The sequence below is a fragment of the Myxocyprinus asiaticus genome, chromosome 33 (assembly GCF_019703515.2).
Source record: "Myxocyprinus asiaticus isolate MX2 ecotype Aquarium Trade chromosome 33, UBuf_Myxa_2, whole genome shotgun sequence".
Classification (NCBI taxonomy): Eukaryota; Metazoa; Chordata; class Actinopteri; order Cypriniformes; family Catostomidae; genus Myxocyprinus; species Myxocyprinus asiaticus.
Window position 1 is genome coordinate 960,585 of NC_059376.1, and position 27,943 is coordinate 988,527.

The 27,943-nt window shown below is 37.5% G+C and overlaps 1 protein-coding gene across 2 annotated transcripts; it reads right to left on the reverse strand.

Moving 5' to 3' along the window:
- Positions 1-1,201: 1,201 nt before the first annotated feature.
- On the reverse strand, positions 1,202-27,852 carry LOC127424029 (cytosolic sulfotransferase 3). 2 transcript variants are annotated; one of them, XM_051668810.1, is made up of 9 exons: positions 27,721-27,852; positions 24,999-25,134; positions 24,739-24,870; positions 15,652-15,752; positions 8,025-8,151; positions 6,736-6,833; positions 6,476-6,650; positions 6,174-6,324; positions 1,202-1,954 (listed from the first exon to the last, which is right to left on the reverse strand). In XM_051668810.1, exons 1-8 carry the CDS (start codon positions 27,742-27,744, stop codon positions 6,212-6,214), a joined length of 906 nt encoding a protein of 301 aa, XP_051524770.1. In that variant the 5' UTR covers positions 27,745-27,852; the 3' UTR covers positions 1,202-1,954; positions 6,174-6,211. The 2 variants fall into 2 exon arrangements, with proteins under 2 accessions (XP_051524770.1, XP_051524769.1); XM_051668809.1 differs by lacking the exon at positions 1,202-1,954 and having other exon boundaries at positions 5,647-6,324.
- Between the last annotated feature and the right edge of the window lie 91 nt (positions 27,853-27,943).

A 27,943-nucleotide genomic window follows, 5' to 3' on the forward strand; every position in this document is an offset into this window, starting at 1 on the left:
TAAACTTTGTTATCGCTCCTGTAGAAGGTGCCATCTAAGTTTTACGTGCTGAACCACCGGCATAACTTTTCAGATAATAAAGTTTTTCAGCAGCAGATATATTCTTCCTATCAATAAGTAATGTAAAGGAAGCCTTCCACTCAATGTACTGGATGGGATCACCATTAAATTCAAAGGGCTCTGGAGCTGACAGTCTGTTCAAGTTTATATTATCTTGAAAGGCTTGCACAAAATGAAGGCACATCATTTTGAGATGAAGATAATATTTAATTAGCAGGTTGGCTAAAGAACCCCCAAGGTGAACAATGCTGTTCTCTGATAATACACTTTGTTGAAAAGTTATGAACTTCTTGCGCTGCCATCTGATTATAAGCCTCGATCCTAGCCTATGCTACTCTTAAATCTCTTTCAGCCTGTAGCTCCTCCAGTCCACGTTTCTGAACATCCAAATCTCTCCATTGCTTTTCTTGCATTTCCTGAATTTTCTCTTTTTGTTTATTTTCCTCCATTAGTATTTTATACTCTGCCAATTCCATAGCTGCTTCAGCATGTTTTAATGTTACAAGCGAAGATACAGTACAATGACTTGACTGGGCACTAGACTCGTGACTAATTCGGGAAACAGTGGAGCCATAGATTGAACGAGCATAGCTAGATTCAAGTAATTCTTGTGAACAAAGTCTTGCCTGTTCAGCATCAAACTCATTAATGCTTGATATTCTTTCGTAAGCAGTTTTTAATATGTCTGTTGTCACTGCCACACAAGCATTAATACGACGTCTCAATTCAGTAGATGGCGTGACATGATCTCTAACTTCAACATAAACATGCATAACATCCTCTTTTCCCTTTTCCAGAGTATCAATAAAAGATGCTAGCTGACTCTTAGTAACATCAGACTTGACACAGTCCTTAACAGTCCATGGTGTGTGGGTTAATCCTCTATTTCAACCGTAGTTATCCATAAGCAAAACCTTGTTTGACCATCAGAAATCGGCCGCTGCCAGTGAACACGCACTCATTGAAGACTCATCGACATGGACACCAGTCTTTAATGCAGCAGTCTTGAAATGATGAATGGCCAAGCTCTTACTGTAGCTACCCCACTGAATTGATGGTCAATACTCCTTTGGAAACTGATGTTTCCAAAAATGTTTAATGCATTGTCACTTTAATAAACACTGTAAGAACTACAGAAAAACAACAACAACAAGAGAAAAAAACACTGTAAAAACATCATCAAAAAATAAAACCAGCACAATTACCAATATGACAATAAAGAAATTCACATCACACAATTACTAGGTGACAAACATTAAAATAATTTACCTTATAATCCTTTCAGTGAGAAGCACAATACACGATGAAAAGGAAAACCCATCACATGATTACAATACATGTTCTTCACAAAGCGTGCACACACACACAGCGTAAATGGGAAGCACTTTGTATATTCATACCAGAATGCATTACAACTATGTCAAAATCAAAGTCTTCCAAAATAATTCAATGCAGGAATACAATACATGAACAATCAATACAACTTTACAAATTCTATTTAACAAATTAGTGAATCATCTACACAGACACCATGTGTCTTAACACCGCATTACCTAACCAGTAGTCCGAATTGTCTATTGTTAGTTCACTGATGAAGGCTTTTGTTGGCATTTCATTGATAGTCTATGTATTCCTTTCAAGAGTGTAGTCCATCAATAGACCAAGGTGTTGCAGGCAGAGATCAGTGAGGCAGTGGCATATGAAGTATCCAATGTTTTACAGTTGGTATCAGTTCATCCTCTGAAGTCCATCATAGTAGATTGAAGTGATGTCTGGATGGCACCGGCTGGAGTTAGTCGTCATCACTCAGTGACATGTAGCAGTGGAGTCCGACACCAAGCAGGAACAGAGTTGGATCCAATAATCTCTGGTAACCTCGGGATGGAAGCTGGATCTGAGACAGGGAAACAAATAGAATAATATTAGCGTAGATGCCATTCAATTTATTGCAGAGTTATAGATAATGAGAGGTGTTTCCGGTTCCGGCAGACCTAACTAAAGCAGCCTAATTATGAGTTGTTGGATAATTTGGTGTATGCCTGGCTAAATAGATGAGTCTTTAGTCTAGACTTAAAATGAGAGAGTGTGTCTGAGTCCTGATTAGTGTTTGGAAGACAATTCCATAGCTTTGGAGCCAGATAGGAAAATGATTACCTCATTTTGTGGATTTTGATATTCTGGGTACTATTGACAGGCCAGAATTTTGCGACCGTAATGAACATGATAGAATATAGCATGGAAGAAGGTCACTTAAGTACTGTGGAGCTAGACCGTTCAAATCTTTGTAGGTAATTAACAGAATTTAAAAATTAATACGAAATTTAACAGGAAGCCAATGTAATGATGATAAAATGGGGCTAATATGATCATATTTCTTGGTTGTAGTCAGCACTCAGGCTGCTGCATTTTGAACCAATTGAAGTTTATTTATTGAACTTGCAGGACATCCTCCAAGTAATGCATTACAATAATCTAGTCTTGAGGTCATGAATGCATGAATTCGTTTTTCGGCATCAGCATAGATGTGATCGTTCAACGCATTTCTGCGAGGCCCTCCATGTCGGTCGAGATTTTCGTTAGTGTTGTGTAACACGTGCTTATGGACCAGATATCAAAAGCTTGGATTCGGCTTCGGAGAGAGAAAGAGCAGAACAGGGGGTGAATAACTCACACAGAGTCCTCAGTTCAGTTTGAAGGCAAGTATATTTTAGTTGAATTCTCTTTTCTTTTCTCTTTTCTTTTTTTTATCTTTTGTTTCGGTTAGGTATGTAAAGATATAAAGTACATATGAATAAACATCAATTTGTATATGAACTTTCAGGTCTTCAAAACTCAATGGAAATTGAAAAAGATATACATTTTCATTCATATAATTCTAGTATTATTATTCATTTTCCCCCTTTTTTTTCTTTCAGTTTAATTTAGTTTACTCCCTTGTAACCTGGGTTACAGCTGCATAAATGTTCGAGATATCCCGACCTACGTCACGAAGCTCGTTGCTGTCACTATCAACTGGACCTCTGACATCCTTGATCCTTGACGCGTGAGAATGTAAGTGCTTTTTAATGTCCCCACAGTCCAACGATTTCAAATTTTTTGACATCCTGCCCTTCCAGCACAGTTTAAAAAACAAAACTATTACAGTTCTCACTGGTTAAAATTGCTTAAAAGGATAAATGTAGTAAAGTTTAATCAGAGTTCGCCTCTAAGCGATCAACCCTCGTATAGCGTCATGTGACTCATTGCATTTATTTTGGAACAAATTTTTTTCAAGGTGATTATATAAAAAAACATTTAATAATTGTCCAATAAGTGAAAGGATAGCATTTGTGGTAAAAAAAAAAAAAAAAAAAAGCCCCCCTGTGGCAGGGGCTAAAGGCCTCTATAAACACATTGTATTTCTTAAGTGGGGGGAATAGATTTGTTATGAAAAATGTTCAATGTGGGCTCACATTAACTGATCCAATCACAATAGAGATTAGTTTATAGAACACTTAAGATGTAATGAAATGTCAAACGTGATTGAAATGAACAAAAAAATATGAAGTGGTTATTTTGAATAAGCATTATTTTAATTTGTTACTTAAAAAAAAGCATCTTGCTGTCTCGAAAGTATTAGCATAAGTTGACAAATCATGCTCTATAACTATTGCCCCAGTATGTACACTATTTCAGTATAACCCCCCTGGGACCTTTTACCCCAAGTACTGCCACCTTTTTTTCTCTCTTTTTTTAAAGAATTTTATTCAAAATAACCATCTGATATTATTCCTTTTAATGCAAATTATGTTGCTCCATCAATTTTCAATAAAAATACATTTATTTCTTGAATCTTGGGACACTTTGTGACCAGAAAAAAAGCTAATTTTCCTTAAGGTGTGTCTTTGGCCCCATTGTACCCTATTTATATGAGATTCCCAGAGAGGATGCACACAGGATTTTTCTCCTTTTTTCCAAATGTTTAAAAAACAAATGTTAGTCATGAAGCAGTTTCTAGATTTATCATTTCAGTGTGACAATCTTTATGATTTCTTTCAATTTATAATTATGTAAAACAATATAAATTATGTAAATATGGCCTACTACATGTTTGTTTTTATATGTTTATATATACATTTCAATTAAAGTGCAGAGTTGTAACGATTCACTCATTTCACGATTCGGTTTGGCAGAGCCTATTTAGCAGAGACAGGTCACTTTTATTAAAATGAATGGGAGAAACTGGAACGCCCTACCAAGAACCTCTAGCGCCCAACGGTCAACAAATGTAGAAAGAAAGTCCCGCCTTACAGTTAAAAGGACCAATCACCTTTTAGATACAGACATCACCTGTCAATCAGTTCGCAAACGCGCATGTGCATTAGCTATACAAGCCGGGAAAATGGCCTGTTTTAGTGTAATATGAGGTAAAGAAGCACAATTTATGATTGCAATATTGTCAGATTGTATTGCTGATTTGAAATATGTCGTTTAAATGTAAGCTTGGCAAACTGTTTTTGAGATTTCTGTCTTTCCCCATTCAAGTAGATAGGAGCTGCACTGTCATGACTGGAAATAACCTACCAAGAGCGTTCTAAAGATGGCTAACAGTGGACTGACTTGCTAGAAAGACTGGTTTGGTTCATGGTATTGAACTCACTGTTTGGTTCTCGATTCTTTAAACTAAGCCTGAATCAATAAAAGTACATTTTGATTGTTTTATTATTTTATTTTTACTTAGAATATGCAAAACAGTTCATTTCCTTTAAAATGTAGCTAAAGGTACTGTTCTTAAAAGTGCTAAATGATCCATTAGAGATGTACTGAGACTTAAAATCAGCCCAGAAAAGGGCAAAGGTGACACCAAATGGAAAATTAGCTTATAATTCTGCTTTGCTGAAAATTCAGAATTACGTTAGACACATTTGCTGCTTACATTTAAAATATTTTAAATTAAAATAGTATTTTTCTGAAATAATATTGTTCCTGATTACATCTAATTATTCTTTAAAAAATGCATTTTTAATGGAAGTGCATGCTTATCCAGTTAAATAATAATAATTTACTGATGAAATCAAATTGGACAGGACATTTGACATTAGAATTAAATTCCCCCATAGCATTATTATATATAATATTCAGCATTATACGTAGTAGATTAATGTGGCACTATCATTAAACCTCTGTAAACTTTAATTTTCTCTCACGCAGTCAGAGCAGATCAATCTTGCGTGTCAAACCGACATTTGATCCCTCGCGCTGAAAAGGTGCATCTCTTTCTTGCTGCTGGTTTCAGTTTCCTCAGTTTGAGCCGAACTCATCGTACAACACCTGAGGCTGCTAGTGTGCAGTCGTATTTTAGAGCTCCTTGTGTGCAATGAAGAGATTTCCATTTGTATGTATTGGATAGAACAGATGCTAAAATAATAATAATAGTAATAATAAAAACGTCCCATCTCCATGGTGCGCATTGTCAAATTTTTGAACCGGGATGTGCCACAGTTACATCCCTATTATTTATACAAGAGTATTAAATGAAACCCCTAAATGCAACAACAAACTACAAAATGACAAAACAATGTTTTCTTGATACACTTTTATTTCCCCAAAAAATTAGTGTGCCTTCTGTGGCAATCTTTGCTTAACATTAATCCAACCAAACTTAACCATGTGTGTCATATTGTTATCGCTCAGCACATTTGAAAAACATTTTGAGTAATAATTGTGTTTTCAGTAATAATTATTATATATTATAATCCATATAACTCTATAATCATTGATGATAGAGAATCAAGTTGTACTAGTATTGGTATTGACTACTGAAATTTTGGTATTGACAACCCTACTCAAGATGTATATTTGAATGGTTTATTCCAATTTCTGAAATAATGTGTTCAATGTGTATAATATTTAACACACAAAATTACTTAGGGCAGCACAACCAATATTGGCAGCAGGATATTATGTCACTATATAGGGCTTCTTTTTGTTGTAAATACTAATTACAAATAACAAATACCAAGAAGTTTAATATTTTAAAATTAAAATACACCAGCTACTTCATTTTAATTTAGAAATCTGCCTGTTCAAAACAAAAGAGATGTAATTAGCCTTCCTTCAGAGAACTAGCTTACTATTTATTTAGGGACTAATTTGGAGCTGAACACAAGCCTCAAATTGCTGTCCGGAACTTGACGGTTGTGTTCTTCATCTTTTGTTTGTAGACCTCATCAAACTGTTGATTTTGTGCCACAGTAAAGTGATTTTTCCAGTCTCCGACTTTACCTTTAGAAACACAAACAAAAAGACAAAACAAGTAAGGTGAAAAGACAAAATGCTTGTTAAACATTTAACTTTGGTTCCCTATCTGTCACTCAATAGGAATGAAACAACTGCCTGTAACAATAGTTCAACATTAGATAAGTGACTCATTAACCTTTACGCATGAAGGGTGAGATCTTGAAGTCCATGACTGATATTGTGGAATAGTTGGTCATCTTGTTTTGTTTCATAGCATTAAACTGAACTCCTTTTGTTATTTTCTCTCTCTCCTCAACTGAGTTTGACAAACCCAAGAAGGAGCACAAACGTTCCACCTCACGTCCAGTGTCCTGAAGAAGACATGCAAAAATACACACTTTAGACATTTTTAACTGAGCTTGAACAAAAGAAATTTACTTTGTAAACTGAACTTACTTCAACCATATCCTCATAGAACATGTACAGCAAGTTAGAATATGTCTGTTTTTTTTCCCACCATCCACTGACATGGTCGTACCAAGGACCAAACACATCTGTAGGGAAAATTGCTGATGTTAAAACTATTGATCAATGGGACCTTTCTTGATTGGTCATGTTGGGGTTGCACATAATTATTTAATGAAATATATTTACTCTCCCTGTGTTTTAACAGCTGTAATATCCTATTTAAATTCATTCCTAACATTTTGTCAGAGTTCTGCCACTTATGTTGATTGTATTTTGTTGTCTTTGTGGCTGAGCTCTGACATTCTTGTTTAGTGTCTTGTCAAGTTTTTGTGAGAGTGCATGGCTCATCCTTTAGGTGCTGTCATGCATTCTCTTGTCTTGTTGGTAACTGGCACAAGTGCATTGCTCTTATGTCATTCTTGTGGCATGCACACATGTCAATTGTTTTGTGTTTGTCTCTCTTCGCGTGGCGCTCGCCTTGTGCTGTGGTCCTGGTCGCGATCCATTGTCATGTTGTGCTGGGGTTTGACCGCTTCGGTCTTGGTTGCCTGTTTATATGTGGCTGAGCCCCCGCACAAATGTCCCATCTTGTCTGACGTTTGGCATGAGCGCATGTTGCCGTTGTCTCTGGCGATATGCGTTCGTGTCATTTGTGTGTTTGTGTCTGTGTGAGCACGTGGCTTTGTTTTGTTTCCATATTGCCACGTGTCTCTCAGTCTTGCATCATGCCCCGCCTTATGTCTCTCTCTTTCTTTTGTTTTGTTGATGCCACAGTGATCTCAGCCCCGTTGCCCTGGATACTTCATTACCTTGTTAGCCGATCATCTGCGACATCTGTTATCTTCGTTTTCCTTCCTGATTTGTCTCCCATATATTCTCCCCATGTGCTCTATCTTGTGCCAGTTCATTGTCTCTGTTTAGTCATATTGGTCACGTCATGTTTATTTCCAGTCTAATCTTTTTGGTTGTGTCTGTTATCTGTCTGTATTTTTTGTATTTCTTTTGTTTCTCCCTTGTGAGAGTTTTTATTTCTGGTTTCTGTTTTGTTTTGTTATCATATTGGTTTTGTTTCCTTTTCTCTCCACCATGAGAGTTTTGTGTTCTGTTTATTTTTTCTTTTGATAAAAGCACATCTTGTACTCTTGCATTTGGGTCCTCCTCACTTCACACATTCAGCGATCCGTGACACATTTAAATGTTGAGATTTCCTTTGTTAAGGATTTCACTTAAATTGTTAATGACCAATAAGCTTTTAATTCATTAACTATTTTACTTACTCTTTCCTTCCATAAATTTCTGTAAGAAGTTGTTCCAATCTCCTGGTTCAGGCTGTGCCAAGTTCATTCGATCAAAGTGAAAATAGGAGACTGCGTTGTCTTTTGCATTCCGAGCTACATACACAACCTAGAAAGGGTGAAATACACACACACACACACACACACACACACACACACACACACACACACACACAAACACACACACAAAGACAATTATTGTCTTGTACTAGATTTAGTTCATTGCACAATGAATGCTGTGGTTTAATCATAGTGTTAGAATTTCATCAAAAGACTGAAGTATAGGGCATCATACTTAAAGGAAACCATGGCCACACTGTTAATAAGAGAAAATATTACACATTGTTGTCACACCAGCATTGGTCTTCCCATCATCCGCTATCACCCATTCCAACTCACCAACATTCTAATCAGCAGCACCTGCCTCTAATTACTCACTCATTAAGGACTCTATTTATACTCTCCACTCACCTCCACACATTGTCTAGTCTCATTGATCATTTGTATAGACAGCACTACGCTTTCCTCCTAAGAAGATAAATGTTTATTCTTAATTTTCCTTGTTGTTCGTTTGTTCATCCTGTTATTCGCTTACCTGTTGTGTTCACTGATTTTCTGTTATATTAAACATCCATGCAACTTGGGGTATCATGTATCTTCTCTAACTGGCTTCATTCCTGACAGAAAACTAGACCAAGTTATGAACCCAGTGGGATCAGGAACTTCAGCACAATAGTCGCACCCCTCACCAGTCTAAAAGGGAAACCCAAATACATCTTCTGGCCTCCTCAAGCAAACACAGTATTCCAATTATTCAAGACCGCCTCCACCACCGCTCCCATCCTCAAGCACCCCACGCTGAACTTCCCTTTGTCATTGAAGTTGATGCCTCCACCACAGGAGTGGAAGCAGTATTATCACAGTGACAAGGTACTCCTCCCAAATTCCATCCCTGTGCCATCTTTTCAAGGAAGTTATCACCTGCCGAGCAAAATTATGACATTGGGAACCGGGAGTTGCTCGCTATCAAGATGCCGCTTGAAAAATGGTGACACTGGCTTGAGGGGGCCTGTTTCCCATTTGTAGTTATAACTGATCAGTTGTGGTGAGTTGTGCTTGAATGCCGCGGTTGATGGCGTGAAGCCTCCACACGTGCTATGTCTCTGCGGTAACACGCTCAACAAGCCATGTGATAAGATGCGCGGGTTGACGGTCTCAGACGCGGAGGCAACTGAGGTTCATCCTCCGCCACCCAGATTTAGGTGAGTCACTACGCCACTACGAGGACTTAGAGTGCATTGGGAATTGGGCATTCCAAATTAGGGAGAAAAAAATAATAGTGACTACATCTGCGCTTGTCCAGAGTGTGCTAAAGCTAAAGTACCTCATTGTCTCCCGAACAGAAAGCTCCTACCCTTACCTATACCATGTTGACCATGGTCCCACATGGGGGTAGACTTCAAAGACCTACCCTACTCCATGTGCTATATATGTTTTCTGGTTGCGGTGGACCTATTCTCCAAGGCATGCCGTATTATACCTCACAAAGGACTTCTCAAGGACCTAGAGACAGTCGAGGCACTTTTATGGCCTCCCTGAAGACATTGTGTCCGACCAAGGTCCACAATTCACCTCAAGGGTATGGAAGACCTTCTTCAATCTCCTGGGTGTCTCCATTAGCTTTTCTTCTGGTTCTTAAGAGCGTACTGTCACTCCAACCAACACGAGTGGAGCCGTTATCTTCCCTGGGCAGAATACACCCAGAACTCTCTTTGTCACCCCTCTACCAGACTCGCATCATTTCAGTGCATTCTCGGTTTCCAACCTCCTTTGTTCCCCTGGTCAGGAGAGCCATCGGAACTACCGGTGGTGGACTACTGATTTAAAACCAGCAAAAGAACTTGGAACACCACTCATGTCCATCTACAGCGAGTGGTCCACTGCCAAAAGATACACGCAGGCACCCAACAATTGAAAATCCCTCGATACCATCCTGGTCAGAAGGTGTGGTTCTCCACCAGGGACATATGACTTTGTCTCCTCTGCAAAAAGTTATGTCCCCACCACATAGGTCCCTTCACAGTAATTGAACTGATTAACCTAGTCACTTACCGTTTACAGCTTCCCCATCAATACCACATATCTCCTACTTTTCATGTATCACTATTGAAGCCTTTCCTGCCCTCTCTTTTTCCCTCTGTTCCAGAGAATGATAAGGCTCATGTCCCGCTTCCACCGCTGCTCTTGGAGGATGGCCCAGCCTACATTGTTTGGGCCATAGTAGACTCCCGACATCGACAAGGAAGGTTGGAATACCTTGTTGACTGAGAGGGGTTTGGTCCAGAGGAGCAGTCGTGGGTTCTCCATTATGACATCCTCAACCCAACCCACCTCTCAAACTTCCATCAGGAACATCCGAACCATCCTGCTCCTCGAGGATGAGGTCGACCACGACGTTATCTCGCCTAGAGCACCAAATAAGCCAGAACCGCCACTGATGTGAAGACATATTTTTTATCAACATTTCAAAAATTTCATCTTAAAGCTACACTATGTAACTTTTTTTTGTAAAAAAATTATAAAATTATTTGCTTTTAAGCAAAATCTATTTTATTTACTTGCATGAACTGCTGAATGTTGATGAGTATTCTGCAAACTGGTTTGGCATCAGATGGCTGCAGAATAAAATGTGGACAATTTCCTCTTTCAAGCCCTATGTTCTTGGGACCTCCGGAGCAGCCCGTTGGGGGGGTGGGGGGGGCACAGTCAAGCCTACATCGATCTCCCCATCATCCGATGTCACCCGCTCCAACTCATCAGCATTCTAATTAGCAGGACCTGCCTCTAATTACTCACTCATTAAGGACTCTATTTATACTCTGCACTCACCTCCACACATTGTATAGTCTCGTCATTTATTTGTATAGACCGCACTACGCTTTCCTCCTAAGAAGCTAAGTGTTTATTCCTAGTTTTCCTTGTTATTAATTTGTTCATCTGGTTATTCACTCACCTGTTGTTTTAACTGATTTTCTGTTGTATTAAAAATCCCTGCAACTTCGGTTCTCACATATCTTCTGTGTTTGGCTTCATTCCTGACACTTATGTCATTCATAAGTTCATACATGTAAAATATTTATATTTTTGGCATGTTAACTGACAAATATAAAAGTTATTCATTAATATGCAATTTTTTAAGAAACCAGTGGCATACATGTGAAACAGTAGCGGATCCTGGCGTAGGTGATATAGGCAGGCACCTAGGGCGACAATGCTCTCTGGGACGGCATGACAGGGTACCTGCCCGCACAGAACTTGCAAGGTCGCAATGGGAGAAATGTGCCCCAACCTGTGCCGCAATGCCCCTGGCTCCCATGATCATGAGGGGAGAAAGATGTCCCAAATCGTGCCAACCCCCACAGAGCTTGCAAGACCACGATGAAAGAAATGGGAGATGGGATGGGAGAAAGATGTCCCAAATTGTGCCACCTCGGCAACACACAGAGCTCGTAAGATCGCAATGGGAGAAAGGTGCTCCAAAAATGTATTCCTACATTATGAACAAACATAAGATAACCATGATAAACAGTAGGCCTATAGGTAGGCTACACCATGACACAGGATCTTCTTAGTTGTCTTGCAATAATTAGTATCAACCATGTGAACTCACTTATGATTTTGCATCAATGAAAACGGAGGGTCAAATTTTAAAATAGTGATTAGGTGTAATAGCACAGAGTAGCAGCAATCTGTAAGAATTCTGCCATATACTTTATTTATTGACTCTAAAATTTAGTTGTGCACTTTAAGTTATGTACTGTAGATACTGTATAATGTCAATGTTAATAGAATGTGCCATTATTTATATATATATATATATATATATATATATATATATATATATATATATATATATATATATATATACACACACACACACACACACACACACATCAGCCACAACATTAAAACCACCTGCCATTCTAAGATGATATTCTTCTCACCACAGTTGTACAAAGCGGTTATCTGAGTTACCGTAGACTTTGTCGGTTCGAACCAGTCTGGCCATTCTCTGTTGCCTCTCTCATCAACAAGGCATTGCTAGACAAGGCACAACAAGAACTGCCGCTCACTGGATGTTTTTTGTTTTTGGCACCATTCTGAGTAAATTCTAGAGACTGTTGTGTGTGAAAATCCCAGGAGATCAGCAGTTACAGAAATACTCAAACCAGACCATCTGGCACCAACAATCATCCATGCAATTATCTAATCAGCCTATCATGTGGCAGCAGTGCAATGTTAAAATCATGCCGATATGGGTCAGGAGCTGCAGTTAATGTTCACATCAACCATCAGAATGGGGAAAAATTTTGATCTCAGAGATTTGGACCGTGGCATGATTGTTGGTGCCAGATGGGCTGGTTTGAGTATTTTTGTAACTGCTGATCTCCTGGGATTTTCACACACAATTTACTCTGAATGGTGCCAAAAACAAAAAACATCCAGTGAGCATCAGTTCTGTGGATGGAAATGCCTTGTTGATGAGAGAGATCAACAGAGAATGGCCAGACTGGTTCGAAACGACAAAGTCTAAGGTAACTCAGATAACCACTCTTTACAATTGTGGTGAGAAGAATATAATCTTAGAATGCTATTCTGAGATGCAGGTTGGCACTGTTTATATATATATATATATATATATATATATATATATATATATATATATATATATATATACACACAGTATATGTATATACATACATACACACACTTCATTTCTATATTAATTGTCTGGTTCTTTTTATTTAAAGGGATAGTTTACCCAAAAAAGAACATTCTCTCATCATTTAGTCACTCTCATGCGATTCCAGATGTGTATGACTTTCTTTTTCAGAATACAAATGAAGATTTTTAGCATCTTTCAGCTCTGTAGGTCCATACAATGCAAGTGAATGGTGGTCAGAACTTTAAAGCTCCAAAAATCTCATAAGGGCAAAATAAAAATATTCCATAAGACTCCAGTGGTTAAACTATGTCTTCAGAAGCGACATGATAGGTGTGGGTAAGAAACAGATCAATATTTAAGTCCTTTTTGGAGTCTTATGGATTACTTTTATGCTGCGTTTTTGATTTTTGGAGCTCAACGTTCTGGTCACTATTCACTTGCATTTGGTGTGAAGACATATTTTTTATCAACATTTCAAAAATTTCATCTTAAAGCTACACTATGTAACTTTTTTTGTAAAAAAAATTATATAATGATATTAATGAGAGAGTGCAACAAAAATCCATCTTCCAAACCATGTCTTCACCCAAATACACTTTGATAAACCTATAATAATTATTTATATTTTAGAGCTGTCAGGACAGATTTCGCGGGAAATTGCATACATACGTCATTCGCACATGCATGTTGACGTCATTTCCGTACACATAGAAAATAATCTCCGGCTGCTGTAGCGCGTGTGTGGAGTAGCGTGAACCTGAACGTTTGTTGTCACAACGAATGAGAAAAATTGACCATGGATCATTAAAAATGGCAAACCACCGGGGAATCACCAGTTGTAAAAAACAAAGAAACCCCAAACAGAGCAGAGTCTACAAGTCAAAAGGGAAAGGGATAAAGTCTGTAATAAAACACGAATCAACATCGGCTTGGCTTTTCAGAGGTGCCGACAACTCTGAGATCTGAAAGGGTTTAAAAGCGACCCAGAAATGCCTTTTTTCTTACTCAACAGGCAAGATATTATATTGATACTATATGAATTATAGTTGTGTAATCACACACACACACACATGTCTGTGTGTGTGTAGTGAAATACAATAATTATACTGTAATCGTGCAGAACTTGCTAGCACACGTGTTTATTTTTCTTTATAACGGCAATAATTTATATAAATAAATCCTTTCCTTCTAGGCTTGCTAAGGACATGTGAGTCTTGAAATGATGTTGACCACTGGTTGGTAACAATGACAATCTATAAATTAGTTACTATCATGGTCTATTTGGCCAGAGTATCCTGTAGTTATAAAAACGTTACATTGTTTGACCTTATCAGACTAGAAATCATGTCTAATGTTAAAAAAACATTGCCTAACTTTTGTAACGTCATTTATTTCAAAACATCAATGTTTCCAATAAGTCAAAACAACAGCATAAGATATGGCACTTATCTGCTCAGATGACATGTTTTCGGATATCGTCTTTTCCTTTCTTTCGTTATTTGTCCATTCGCTCTGATAAGATGTCCTGTCTCCAGTGTACACCGGTGCCTCGAACCACATTCATCCACATAGAGGAGCAGAGCTGAAGCACAACCAAAACACTGCTCTTCCGCAAGACACATGCAGTTTTATTTTTAACTGCTAGAGGGCCAAAAGTTATATAGTGTAGCTTTAATATAACATGATTTACAATTTATATTAACATCTAATGTGAGAATTTCCAGTAATTTGAATGAATTTCATAGTACTCATAGCTCCTCAATACAACATGGTGGTCAAGTATACAACAATAGTACAGTAAATTATTTGCTTTTAAGCTAAATCTATTTGATTTACTTGCATGAACTGCTGAATGTTGATGAGTATGCTGCAAACTGGTTTGGCGTCAGATGGCTGCAGAATAAAATGTGGACAATTTCCTCTTTCAAGCCCTATTTAGACTAATGTGTGCATGAACTTTAGCTCTCGCCACACCCCCCTTAGGTCATAGTACCTTTGATTTAGTTTATTTGTTATGTTTGTTACATATGTCACAATGTAACATTGCCCCCCAAAAAAGTGTTTTTAATGGTTATTTCTCTTTAAAAATTTGATTAAAAAATCTGAATAAAATGTATTCTGTATATTTTTATAGTCTCGACGAAGTCACAAAGTTTGGTTTCCGTACTAAAAACTATGTGGTATTTAAAAATTATTAACTACCTCTCCCGGGTAAAAAATTACCTGAACGCAATAGGAGGGGTAAGTAGTTCTAGAAATATTATGGCTGTCAGAGCAAAGTTCTTTCTGGGTGTGCAGAATATCATACTACCATACCACTCCAACTATATTTCAGCCATGACAACGCTCAGAAAGTTTTGGCATGTTAATGTGGGTATGAGATCTAGCAGACTAGATCTGCTATGCTGCTGAGCAAGTACTGAGACTTGCTACAACTAGTAAATAGACAGACTTGCTGCTGCTTCTGCTACTGTAAAATTAGACAAAATGTGAGACATGCTGCCTCGATCATGTAGGATATGCTGCTGCACAAAGAGGAACAAAAAATCCCCATGTAGCAGATCTAGACATGTAAAGCTGAGGTGGAGGTGGGTTTCAGAGAAAAACTGAGCAATTTAAATGTTAGACAAAGAGAAAGACGCAAGTTGATTGGCTACCCGATTACATGTCAAAGAATCAATCAGCTTACACCATGCGGCTTAATATGTCACATGTGTACTTGAACAGATAACAAGTACAAAGAACCTATCAGCTTGCGCCACATAAAATTTCATGGCTGAACTTAAAGTAATGCAATATGTATGCAGTCCACAATATGCACATTTTCTTGGATGATATTTTGTTACCACATCACATAGAAAAAAGAATCACTATATACTGTACCCTGCAGTTCTGCTCCCAGAAGGACTTGGGCACAAGCTGAACAGGTAGATGAGTTTTAATGAGGCGAGGAGAGGTGGGCAGATTATCAGCCAGTTCTGTCCCTGAAAGTGAGATGTGAAACATCCTTCTTAATTAAAAGTGTACTTGTGGTTAAACCAAAACATAAGTAAACAATAATTTCATATCATTTAGGCGTTGGAGCTAACCAAATCCAAAGTCTAAAGCTCATGAATCAGACAATTTGATACAAATTCCACCAACAATCAAATCCAAAATTCATGAAAACATGATAAAAACGCCAACAAAGGAACAGAGGCAATGTCAATGCCTAGTTTTCCTCAGAGTCAAGAGGTAGGGCAGAGCTTGAAGTTGCTGTCTTTCTCCTGGGGACATTCTTGTGACATCTTAAAACCTGTTCACGTGGCCCCCATTTTCTGAGCTCGGACCTGAATTGGACATACTCAATATTAATGGCTGTAGTTCATCACCTCTTTGTATTACAGTCATAATTGAGGGATATTTTGACAGAAGATACTTGTAAGTTTGCTGTCCAGATATCAGAATTGATTCTAGTCATACATTTATTTTATAAAAGCTTAAATTTATTGGAATTGATTTTGCAAGTTATTTTATGTAGTGAAGTGGAGAAATCTCATGTAAATTAACGCCCCTTTAAGACTGGAACTTTGCGACACCTGTTGTGTTACACACGTGCATGCTGGTTAGAACGTGAGAGCATACGTTGTGCATACATTGTGTAGGACAACTCCTGGTTTTGCTCATCAGTTGAGAATTCTTTGGGATGCATATAGATTGCATGTGTGAAGTTTCACCATGTTCTGTGCACACATGTAAGAACTGGCCTCTACCATATTTCATTTGTTGTATTTCATTGAACCATATTTCATTTTTTTGTATTTCATTACTATTTTCAGTTTCTGTATTTTCTTTATTTTTTAAATACAATACAGTTGACCAACATCGACCACTGTTTTTTCCTTCTTTATTTTTTTTATTAAACAGCCATCAGATAAAACCTCCCCAAATTTTTTGAGTCTAGTGTGGTTATTTTCAGCCCTCCGGCTAAATTTTTGCTACCAGGAGCGGGGTATCTCACTGTTGGGAGCCTATAGGTCAGTTTTTTTTTTTTGCGTGTTCATCTTGAAATGCAGTAGAGGTGAAGATAGGTGCCAGTTCAGTGGTGCAGTTGTCCAGTGAACAGACAGCAAAGTGACAAGACTGCTGGACGAGAGAGAGATAGAACACCTAATTTCCGCTGATTCCATGGAGGTACTGCTTGATGAGACACCTATCCAGTGATTGTCTACAGGAGAACATAGAAGTATTATACAGACATTTGGCAACATATCCTTTTGCTCCAGAAGAAAAAAAAACAAAAACATTATGGACTGATAAAGAGACTTTTTGTTTTGCCTGAAGTGAACTGACACCGTTTTTTACGGAGTTGAACTGAGATCATTTGAACATTTCAAAATGTCACAATATGATGATGATAGTCCAGTATTACAAAACACTGATGATAAACATGGTGCAGGTAGTAGTATGCATCATGTTCAGGGACAGATTCAAGAACTCTACAGAAAGCATGACAAGACCATGGCAACTATTGCCAATTTGAGTAGAGAGCCAACCAGGTCTTATGCATATATGCCAAAAGAACATCACATTTAACCATTCAGTGGTGATTTCAGCAAAGATGGGAGCTATGTTGATGAGTTTATTGAAGAAGTAGAGAGGCTGTTACATGCTAGAAATCAGACCACCGAGGACCAGTTAGACCTCGTACTCTCCTTCTTAAAGGGTGCAGCCTTAGAGGAGGTCAGATCATGGATGACGAATGATCCAAAGCGACCATGTGACCTCTTAGTGTACTTGAGAGAAGCTTTTCGAGAAAAGTGCAATGTGTCTCAGTTATTACAAACATTCTATAGACGTAAACAAATGGAACGTGAGGATTTTCGTACTTGCTCTCATACTTGGTCTCAAATTCTGATTTATATCCTGAAATGATCATCAAAAGCAATATCAAATGTGAATTTGGCAATACAAGATCAATTCACTGAGGAGATTAGGGACACAGGCATTAGAAGGGAGCTTTGCAACTTATGAGAGACAAGCCACAGTCAATACTAATTGAAATGCGAGATGAAGCCCTTATGTGGTCTCTAGAAGATCTTGTGTCTATCTTGTGTCACAAAATTTGTCAGCAACAGAAGTGTTGTGTCTGAGACAGCAGAATCTCAGTGCTCCTGCTGTTGGTATACCTGAGAAAAATCCTGCTACTCTAGAAGAAGTTTTAAAAATTGAAGCAGAACAAGGAAAAGCTATAAGAGAGCATACAAAAACTGTCGAGAAAGACATTTTGCAGTCCACTAGGTCAGAACCTATGGCTCATATTAAACCCAAGATGCAGCCAAGGTTTATAGATGATGGTCAGCCAATATGTTTCCGGTGTAATGGTGTAGGACACATAGCTAATAGGTGTGTGAAGAAAAACCTAAGGGCAGTCCATAGGCTCAGCCAGTATCGATACTTGTCGTGACCAACTACTGGGAAAATGTCCTGTCGCTAATCTAAAGATTAGTGGAGAAATGGCCTCTTGTTTACTTATTACAAGTCAGTACTATTTCTGAGAGTTTATTCAGAGAACATCTGTCTGGGGAGGATGAAGATATGCTGTCCAGAGCAGGTTGGCAGAAGATTACAGATGCCAATGTTTTAGAGTCTAAACTTTAGACATACCTTACCTAGGTTATCTTGTGTTGGAGGTTGAAACCATGGGTATTGCCCTACCAGAATGTGGTTTTCTAGTAGTCAGAGACTACAAAACTCTTCTGCTGTACCATCCCTCATTGGCATGAATGTCATAAGCAGATGTAGACAACTGGTTCATGCAGAATTTGATGCTACATTAGGTGGAGAGCTGCAGTCTGATTGGAGGGAGGCATTTCAGCAGATGCAGAGTGCCAGCAGTCTAGGGATGCAAAATGTGTGACCACAGTCTGTTAGGCTCCATAACCACACCTCCTCTATCCTCACACTTAACACTTGTGTACCACAGGGCTGTGTGCTGAGCCCTCTTCTCTACTCCATCACCTACGACTGCAAACCAGTGCATGGGTCTAACTCCATAATAAAGTTCGCAGATGACACCACGGTGGTAGGCCTGATCAGTGGTGACGACGAAACGGCCTACAGGGAAGAGGTTCAACACCTGGCAGAGTGGTGCGCTGACAACAACTTGGCTCTCAACACTCAAAAGATCAAGGAGCTCATTGTGGACCACCGGAGGACAAGGAGAGGCCGTGCACAACCCCCAATCCCAATCTACATCAACGAGGCCGAAGTAGAGCGTGTGTCCAGTTTCAATTTCCTGGGTATTCACATCTCAGTCATTTGCCATTTCTACCTCATTCAGTACCAAAAGCACCTTCTGTATATACTATTACTTTTTTGTACTGACTGGTGTACCATCTGAATCCTAAACATGCACGTTAACAAAGTTTATTACATACGTACATACCCGTTTTCAATTCAAATATATGAGCATTTCACAATTAATGTAAATTGAATGTAATTTTACAGTGTTTCATGTAAATACGGCGAAGCGTTGCTGAGATACAGCCTTAGATGTTTTTTGGCGACTTGACATCTAATTCATTGGTGTGCTATTTGAGAACTGCTAGGTCTGTCAAAAAGCTTTTGATAACTTTTTGTCATGAGTGTGCCTAGATGATACATGACAAATTTAGAGCGAATCAAGCATACAGCCTAGGAGTAGTTTAAAAAAGTAGGGTTTCAATGAAATTCAAAATGGCGGACAAGAAGTATGGCTGACCATGGCAAATTAAACACATTGTACTTGGCATGACCCAAGGAATCTAAAGAAAGCAGTGACAAAATGATAGGCCAAATTAATGAAATGTAAGCATTTTTACACATTTTGAAATACAGCATTTTACGACAAAATTCAAAATGGTTGATGCCCAAAATGGCAGACATAGGAAAATTGGGTATCATTCCACTCAATATACCCCAAGGAATCTAAAGAGACCATTCTCATGATTTTAGGCCAAACTATTCAGAAGTTTTAAGCAAAAATAGTCATTTTTCATATTTCCTGACCCATAGGTGGCGCTGAGCCGAAACTGTGCAGGTACCCTCAGGTCATGGTAGTGATTACATTGTAATGTTTTCCACTTTAATGATTATTTTTAGTGCTGGGGTGCCAGACAGGGTTTCTGTAGTTTGTATTTGAATTTTGTCAGTGGTTTGTTCGAGTCATTTAAGTAAAGAATATGTACAAAGGTTGCATGCATCCCCTACCATCAATATTTTCAAATATTAACATTATACATGAACCTTAAAGTTGGTAAGAATATTTTCCTACTCATAAAACCACAGTATTTAAGCAGTCAATTCAGCAAAGACTCTAGGAAGTTCATTTCATTCTGTGTATTTACAAACTTAAAGTGTCCACAAATCCCAAAAATGTCCCAGTAAGTTGCAAGAAACAAAAACAGTCAAATTCAACAATGAAACAGAAAAATATCCGTAGAGCAACTCAAAACCCTCAACCAGTTCAACAATAAAAAATTCAGCACATACTCAAACCAAAAAAAAAAAAAGAAAAAAAAAAGGAAATTCAGTATATAAGCAGTCAATCAGTCAGCAAACTTTTGCAGTCGTTTCCTCACGCCATACACCACCTTTTGTAGGAGTTCGTCTGGGTTTTCCGCTGCTTCTATTTGATCTTTATGTGCGGTTAAAGAGCTAGAAACTCCACTCCGTACGTATTTAAGGGACTTTTTTACAACAACCAGCTGCATATAATTCGGATATTTGTGCTCTCCTTCAAACCGCTGCTGGTGGAGTCTTCAGGAGGCGCTCCTTTCCCAAACTCACACTACCGCCATCTTTGCTCTGTCTCACGTCACCAAAATAAATTTATTTTTGTTCTTGGGCTAATCCATGTATCATTCATACATTTCATATTCAATTAGGAATTCAAAATTGGAAAAACAAAAAACAACTTGTTATTTCTTTATTCGTTTACAAAACCAATATTTAAAAACAAATAATTACTTGTTTTTGGTCATTTCGATTTGATGCTCAAGTTAAAATAGGAAATTGTAAAAATAGCCATGGGACGGTCCGTGTACTTTTGCGTCCACTCCTTTTTCTTTTTTTAACCCAAAAATGAAACACTAAAAATGTGTTTTTTTACTTTATTGGTTTTAACACTGATAAATAAAATAAGCAGATTCAAACTCATTTCCTGTTGACCATTTCATTTTCTATTTAAAAAGGAATAAACGAGATTGTGGGAAAGGCTCAATTTTAGTTTTCCTTCAGTGTTTAAAAAATAAATTTACGGCTTGAATATTTGATATGCACATGTGAGCGGCACTGAAATGCCCCTTTTATCTGATTGGTGAACCCGCCCCGTCTTCTGCACTGCCTTAATCCTATCAGCCAGAATTAGAGTTGGGATCCCTCTGCAAATTTCTCAAACCACCACTAACTGTAAACTGTGCATGCCATATGTATTAAAATCTTGCTGCTTGGTGTTGTTGTTGTCCCAAAGGACCAGTCGGGATGTCTTGTGTCCGAATCTTAGCTATTCTAATTTTATGTCCACTCCAATCCATGTTCATGATGCCTAAACGTTCATTTATCATTCGCTTTTATCCACAGCAGCAGAACTCTTTTTTACATTACATTTATCAATGGGACACGAATATACAGGTACTACAAAATCATACAATGTTAATAAAAATAAAAATAATATATAATAGACCAACTCCCAGTCAGCATATGGCCAAGTGATGTGGCTTGTGATCTCTCACGCGTCGTCCATTAGAGGCAACACCTCGCAACAACACCATGATGTGCCCAGCAGCAAGATTCTAATACATATGGCATGCATAGTTTACAGTTAGTGGTGGTTCGGGACAATATTTAATGAAAATTTAGACAACTCTAATTCTGGCTGATAGGATTAAGGCAGTACAGAAGACAGGGTGGGTTGACCAATCAGATGAAAGGGGCGTTTCAGTGTCACATGTGCATATCAAATTTTCAAGCAGTAAATTAATTTGGAAAGAAAATGGAAATTAAGACATTTCCCCCTTTCTCTTTATTAATTTTTAAATAGAAAACGAAATAGTCAACAGAAAATGAGTTTGTATCTGCTTATTCTACTCATCAGTGTTAAAATCAATAAAGAAGAAACCGCATTTTTCATTTTTCATTTTTGGGTTTAAAGAGTAAAAAAGAATGGACGCAAAAGTACACGGACCCGGGACAATGTGTGTTTTGATTATTTGATTTCATTAATATATTGGCTTGAATATTTTATTTGGACTTATGGGTGGACCTGAAACGCCCCTTTCTTCTGATTGGTCAACCTGCACCATCATCTTCTCAATGCTGTGAGACGGAATAAAAGTTCTCTGCTGTTTAATTGTTCAGATGAATTTGTCTCAGATGAAGTTAATATTAAATTCTTTACCATTTATTCTCCAAAACTCACCATGTTTATTGCAGCTGAGCGTTTCAGGTCCGCCCATATGTGTGAATCAAATATGAATGATACATGGATTTAAGACAGTCGCCATCTGTGTTTTGGTAACAGAAGTAAATGAATGACTGATTTTTTGAGACTGAAAACTCTCTTGAACTGTGAATGATGAGGCCTTTATGACTGTATGATGTTTTTATTGTTATCTGGATAATATTGTTGCTGTAAGCAGAATGATGAATAAACAACACAGTGAATGATTACATGTTCATGGAGTATTTATTTTATTAAAGATTTTTATTTTTTTTCTGAATAATATTGTTATGAGGAGGAGGGCGTGGCCGAGAGACCGAGATAAAGGGCAGCCGGAGGCACTGGTTCGAGAGAGAGAGAGAGACGCATGCGGCCGCTTTGCATGTGTGTCTGTTTATGTTTGTTTAAGTTCATTTTTACATTAAATCTTACGTTTACTATTCACCCTTGAACTGTTACAAATATTTTGAGATGACATCATCACAACATATAGCATGTTTCATGTCAATATGCTAAAGCACTGTGAAGATACCGCTGATGTCCATTTTTGCGTGCTCGCCGTCGAATGTGTTGTAGCACTATTCGTTTGTTTTGTCCCCAGTGTCCCAATGTGATACACGACCCTAACCCTAAATTATGTGCAAATCAGACATACGTCTAAGAGGATTTTGAAAAAGTTGGATTTTTCAGAAAGTTCGAAATTGCAGAAGATCTAGTTGGGTGGAAATTTAAACTATGGTGTGCATTAGACTCAGCATGAGCCAAGGAATCAGAGGGGGCAAAAATGATTCTAGGCCTTATGGTTCAAAAGTTATAAACAAAAGTGAAACTTTGAACAGTTTGAACTAGCGGGTTGGAGTTAGAGACCCCAAATCTGGGTCAGTTATAGTTCAGAATGTCCTCTATAAATGTGCCAACTTTCATAACTTTCCTATGTACGGTTGTATAGGCTGCCATTGACTTCATTGGTGGAAGAAGAAGAAGATGAAGAACTCTAACAAATACAATAGGTGCCTATGCACTTTCAGTGATTAGCCCCTAATAATAATAATAAGAAAAACAGTACAAATAGGCCTTTATCACAGTCTGCGTGTCGTCACATCCGGCTCCGAATAGTAGCGTAACCAAACATCCACCCATCGATCTGTCTATGCATGATCGCAGTTTTTCTAAATAAATTAAGCCAACTAGGATGTACTTGGCAGTAAACATCAGCCATTTAATCATTTCTTTGGAGTAACTCAGCACTTCACCATATGTGTTATCTAGCACTTTAATGTGTTATAGTATCTGAGTGAGGCGATTATCAGCACAAAGTTTTCCCTGTTCATGAGGAGCTGCATGTGCTGTTCAGCTCATTCACAAATTATTATTGTGCTCAACTCAAGTCCGAAGAGACAGAGTTTAAGTATTTTAATGTTGTTGTTTTCACTTTTGTAAATATAATACAGTTGTAGACACTGGGACTTGGTTGCGACTCACGAGTGGACGCTTCAGTCATCGTACTCAAACCACGAGGATATAACCGCACGTTTACAATGATTAAACCGTTTATTTTCTGTAATCGGACTCTGGGAGGGAAACGTTTCTTTATTTGAACATTTTTAAATAGATCTTACATCATACATGGAAATTATATTAAGTAAGCACTTGAGAGCAATGTGATCATTATCAACACAAATACTCTGTAGAATCTTTACTCGGAATATACGTTTTTTTTTCAAGTATACCCTTGTCTTGTTCTAATGCTCTTTAATGTGTAAATGTACTCTTGTTTGTATTATACTCTTGCATTCCTCTAATAAAAAAATTACTTATACTCTGTGAAGTGTTCCCTGCTCACATACATCCTGTTTAAAATAATAAAACAACATGACATTGTTTTTCTACACTTCATTATCCCCGGGTAATGATTGTACGGTGCGGTAGGTCTGTACTACAGTTGAGCTACAGAAAGTCTTGGCCAACTTTTGATAAATGAAATTACTGCAGCACCAGGGACCAGAAATTATTGCTACAATAAAACCAGTACAAGGTGTGCAGAAACACAGTGTAGTCTGTTATCTTCCTTTATCTTTTATTATTTATGTCAAAAGTCACGCGTCCATTCAAACTGTATGATATTATAGCACACATGTATCTGTTACTTGGTAGACACTTAGTAACCTATGTTGGCTACCCAAATTAGGTTTTGTGGCATGCCCTCACACATAACAAAACTGAACAACACTGTAAAATAAAATAAAACCCATTTTAGATTTAAGACAGGCTACTGTTTGGTATTGTGTGGGTTCTCCACATGATGTCCAATGAAAAACTAGTTGAGAATCACTGGTGTAGGAACATTCAAGATCTTGAAAAAATAATGTTGACTGGGCATAATATTGAACAAAACTACTTAGACCAGCCAAGGAACATAACCATGATAAATAAGTGATAGAAATGAATAAGAACCATGACAACACAAATACATCCACAAAACACTCTAATATTAATACTGTATCTCTGACCAGATGGAATCACTTGTGGAAAGTATGACTCCAGGAATGGCACTCTTATATAGATTGGCTGGGACATCTGCCGCTCTGGAGCATCATTTCCAAAATACAGAAGGTCCAGTATATAAGAAACCCAGGTGGTACCTAGAAGCACAATGGAGAGTGGCACAATGGAGTTGGTCATGCCTGCTGCTAAACCTTCTATAGACTAATCTCAATCACATGTTGGGCCAAATAATTTAATCTAATACATTTCAATTCAGGACACTTACCAGCTTTCGGGTAAGTGGCGATTAGAATGTCATCTGGTCTTGCCTGGAAGTTCTTCACCTTTTCCCAGTTGTCAGTGAAGTGGTGGATCATTGAAATGCCCTCAAAATCAAACAACTCAGGCCTAGATAGTTTCATCTGCAGTATTAAAAAGTGAAGTACATCCGTTTCATGCTGAGGTTTCATTGCACTGAATAATCATTTCAGAGTCATCACTGACCATAAACAGTTTATGTAAAATCCTGTTAACAAGCAAGATTTCAGATTCTCTACGGTGGCCCAGAAAGAAACAATGCACAAAAAGACACAATTAGCAAAGCAAACAAAAGTTCAAAACAAAATAAGCCACAACACAACTAAATGAATCCACAAAACAATGCAGGGTGCTGACCTGAGTAAATTTGAGATTTTTTAAGACCTGACTTGTGACAGCACAAGAATGATAAAATACACAGATAAAGCATTAGTTATATACCGAATGCATACTTTGCTCTTCATTTCATTTCAATAGCACTTAAAAAGCTTCCTATGTTTGACGTAAGTAAAAAGAGAGTTAAGTAATACGAAATTGCCCAATGCATCCATTTTTTCGGACCAAATTACTTGAATGCACATCACACTCTAATTATGACTTCCAAGCACATAAGAACAAACTTCCAAGGAGAACTTGCATGCAGCATAACAAAGCTGTTCAACTTGTTTTAGAGGCTCCTGAATTAAGTGTGTCTCATAAAGAAGGATTAGGAAACACTGCCACCCTATAGTATCAATGCCAGAATCCACCACTGCAAGTCACTCACAAAAGATGTTAGTGTAAATGTAGAATTTAGGGGCAGTGGTAGCTCAGCGGTTCAGCGGAAGGTCGGGATGCCATTGTTGGGCCCTTGAGCAAGGCCCTTGACCCTATCTGCTCCAGGTGTGCCATATGGGATATGCCAAAAAAAAAAAAAAAAAGAATTTCACTGTATATATGCAAAACATTTATAATGTGTGACAAAATAAATAAAGGCTTCCAAGGCTTCATAATTGGTTTCCATTGAGGAAATCTGAACAACTGCATATTCCAAGTATGCTAGTAATGTGTTTTTGAATATAAATTAATTTCATACCATTGCCTTACATTTCACATTGTTGATGAAGTGTAATACGACTTGTTCATATAACGTGTCCTGCTATTTGTAGAACACTTAATCTTGTGTAATATTTAGCAAATATAGTGCCTGCCTATATAGTATATTTCGTATACTAGCAGTTATAGTAAATAAAAGCCAGTAATCATTTTAACAAAATGCCTGATGTTTAAAATAATAATAATATTTGAATGTAATAATGTTCTTGCAAGCTGTGGATCTGTAATGAACAGACACACTTTTTATAACATCACTGCTGACACATGCTTTCCCTTTATGGTAAGCACAAACTTATAATTACAGGTAAACACCCTTTAACTAAGAATTCCCCTTTACTGGATATATAAATGTTTAAATGCACATTATTAAAACTAATGAGTGCTCTGCATTTGTATTATTACTAGTAGTACTAGTTGTAGTTTAATTTTTAGTAGTCGCCTTGCACAGATCATTTTTGTGGTAATGAAAGTTTGAATGTAGAATTTTTACAAATATTGTCACGTTTAATGTGTTTTTGTTCATGTTGTATGTTCATGTCTTTTATTTTGGAAGTCTACTTCCAGTTCTATAGTCATGTATTTCATGTCATGTGATTTTCTGTTTTATAGTCATGTGTTTCCTGGTCATGTGATATCCTGTTTCCCTTCATGTTCATGTATCTTATTTTCATTGGTTTATTGTCTTGTTAACTCGTTATCAGGTTTATTAGTCTTGTTATCTTGTTTATAGTTCTGTCTTTTCATTGGTTGTCTTGTTACCCTTGTCCATGTATTTAAACCCTCATGTTTGCCACAGTCCTTTGTCAGGTATTGTTAATGTAACGTTGTTTGGTTGTCGAGTCAACTCAACTCAGTCGAGTCTATTCTGTTCTATGTTTTTTGTGTTTCATGTTTATAAATAAACGGCACTTGGGTTCTTATCATCGTCTTTGTCTGCCTGCCATTGCCAGCATACGTTACAGAATACCTGACAAAGGACCGTGTCAAACATGAGGGTTTAAATACATGGACAAGGGTAACAAGACAACCAATGAACAGAACACAAAACACATTAAACATGACAAATATTCATTTCCTGTTAACTTTTTTTTTTTGTCTTATTTCTATTGTGTTGTGGATTCATTTCATTACGTTGTGGCTTATTTCTGTTGTTTTTTTTTCAACTGAAATTGTCTTTTTACTAATTTTGTTGTGTTTTGTACTCCAGGCCACTAATAAAATAAGAAACAATATAGTATGAAGTTGACTTCTGGTACATCTGTTGACTTTTATGAATATAATTGTTTCATATAAATACATTAGAAAATAAATTTAACATTATACATTGCCCAGAGTATTCCTGTGGAAAGTTGTGATGAATAAAGAAACCGATAAATGCAACTACATGTTATGTAAGTTAAGTATACTCGACTGTATTTTCACTTTAGTGCGTTTAAGCTTTGAAATAGTGTATCAGTTGTTCTTTCAAAATCATGATGTCTATGAAGTCTTATAACTTGTCAATACTCATTTCCAAAAATGTTTTGTTATTTAATAATGTGGATAAAGTATTTTTCAACTATTGTAAAATACTTTAAAGAGATTTATATACTCACTGAAGACAAGTCAATGTTCTCCATTATGGTGATGAAGTGTTGTTCCTATAAAACCGTTTTGTTTTCTGTCCTTTTGTGTTATTTTTTGCTCCTTGCTTCTGCTCTCCTCAAACGTGTCTGACAGCTCTTTTGTGTTTTACTAATTTCTGTGCTGTTATGCAACCCTGATGTCTAAAATTCATAGCTTATCTTAATCACCTGACCTTGAGCACTTTGCTCCCAA

What these genes read in the sequence shown, in the direction of transcription:
- LOC127424029 (XM_051668810.1), bottom strand. Translation starts at nt 27,744, where the DNA reads ATGGAGAACATTGACTTGTCTTCA. An exon ending in TCTGGGAGCAGAACTGCAGG is followed by an intron (nt 8,152 to 15,651) that starts GTACAGTATATA and finishes CACCCTTTCTAG; the next exon opens with GTTGTGTATGTAGCTCGGAA. An exon ending in CTCACCCTTCATGCGTAAAG is followed by an intron (nt 6,325 to 6,475) that starts GTTAATGAGTCA and finishes GTGTTTCTAAAG; the next exon opens with GTAAAGTCGGAGACTGGAAA.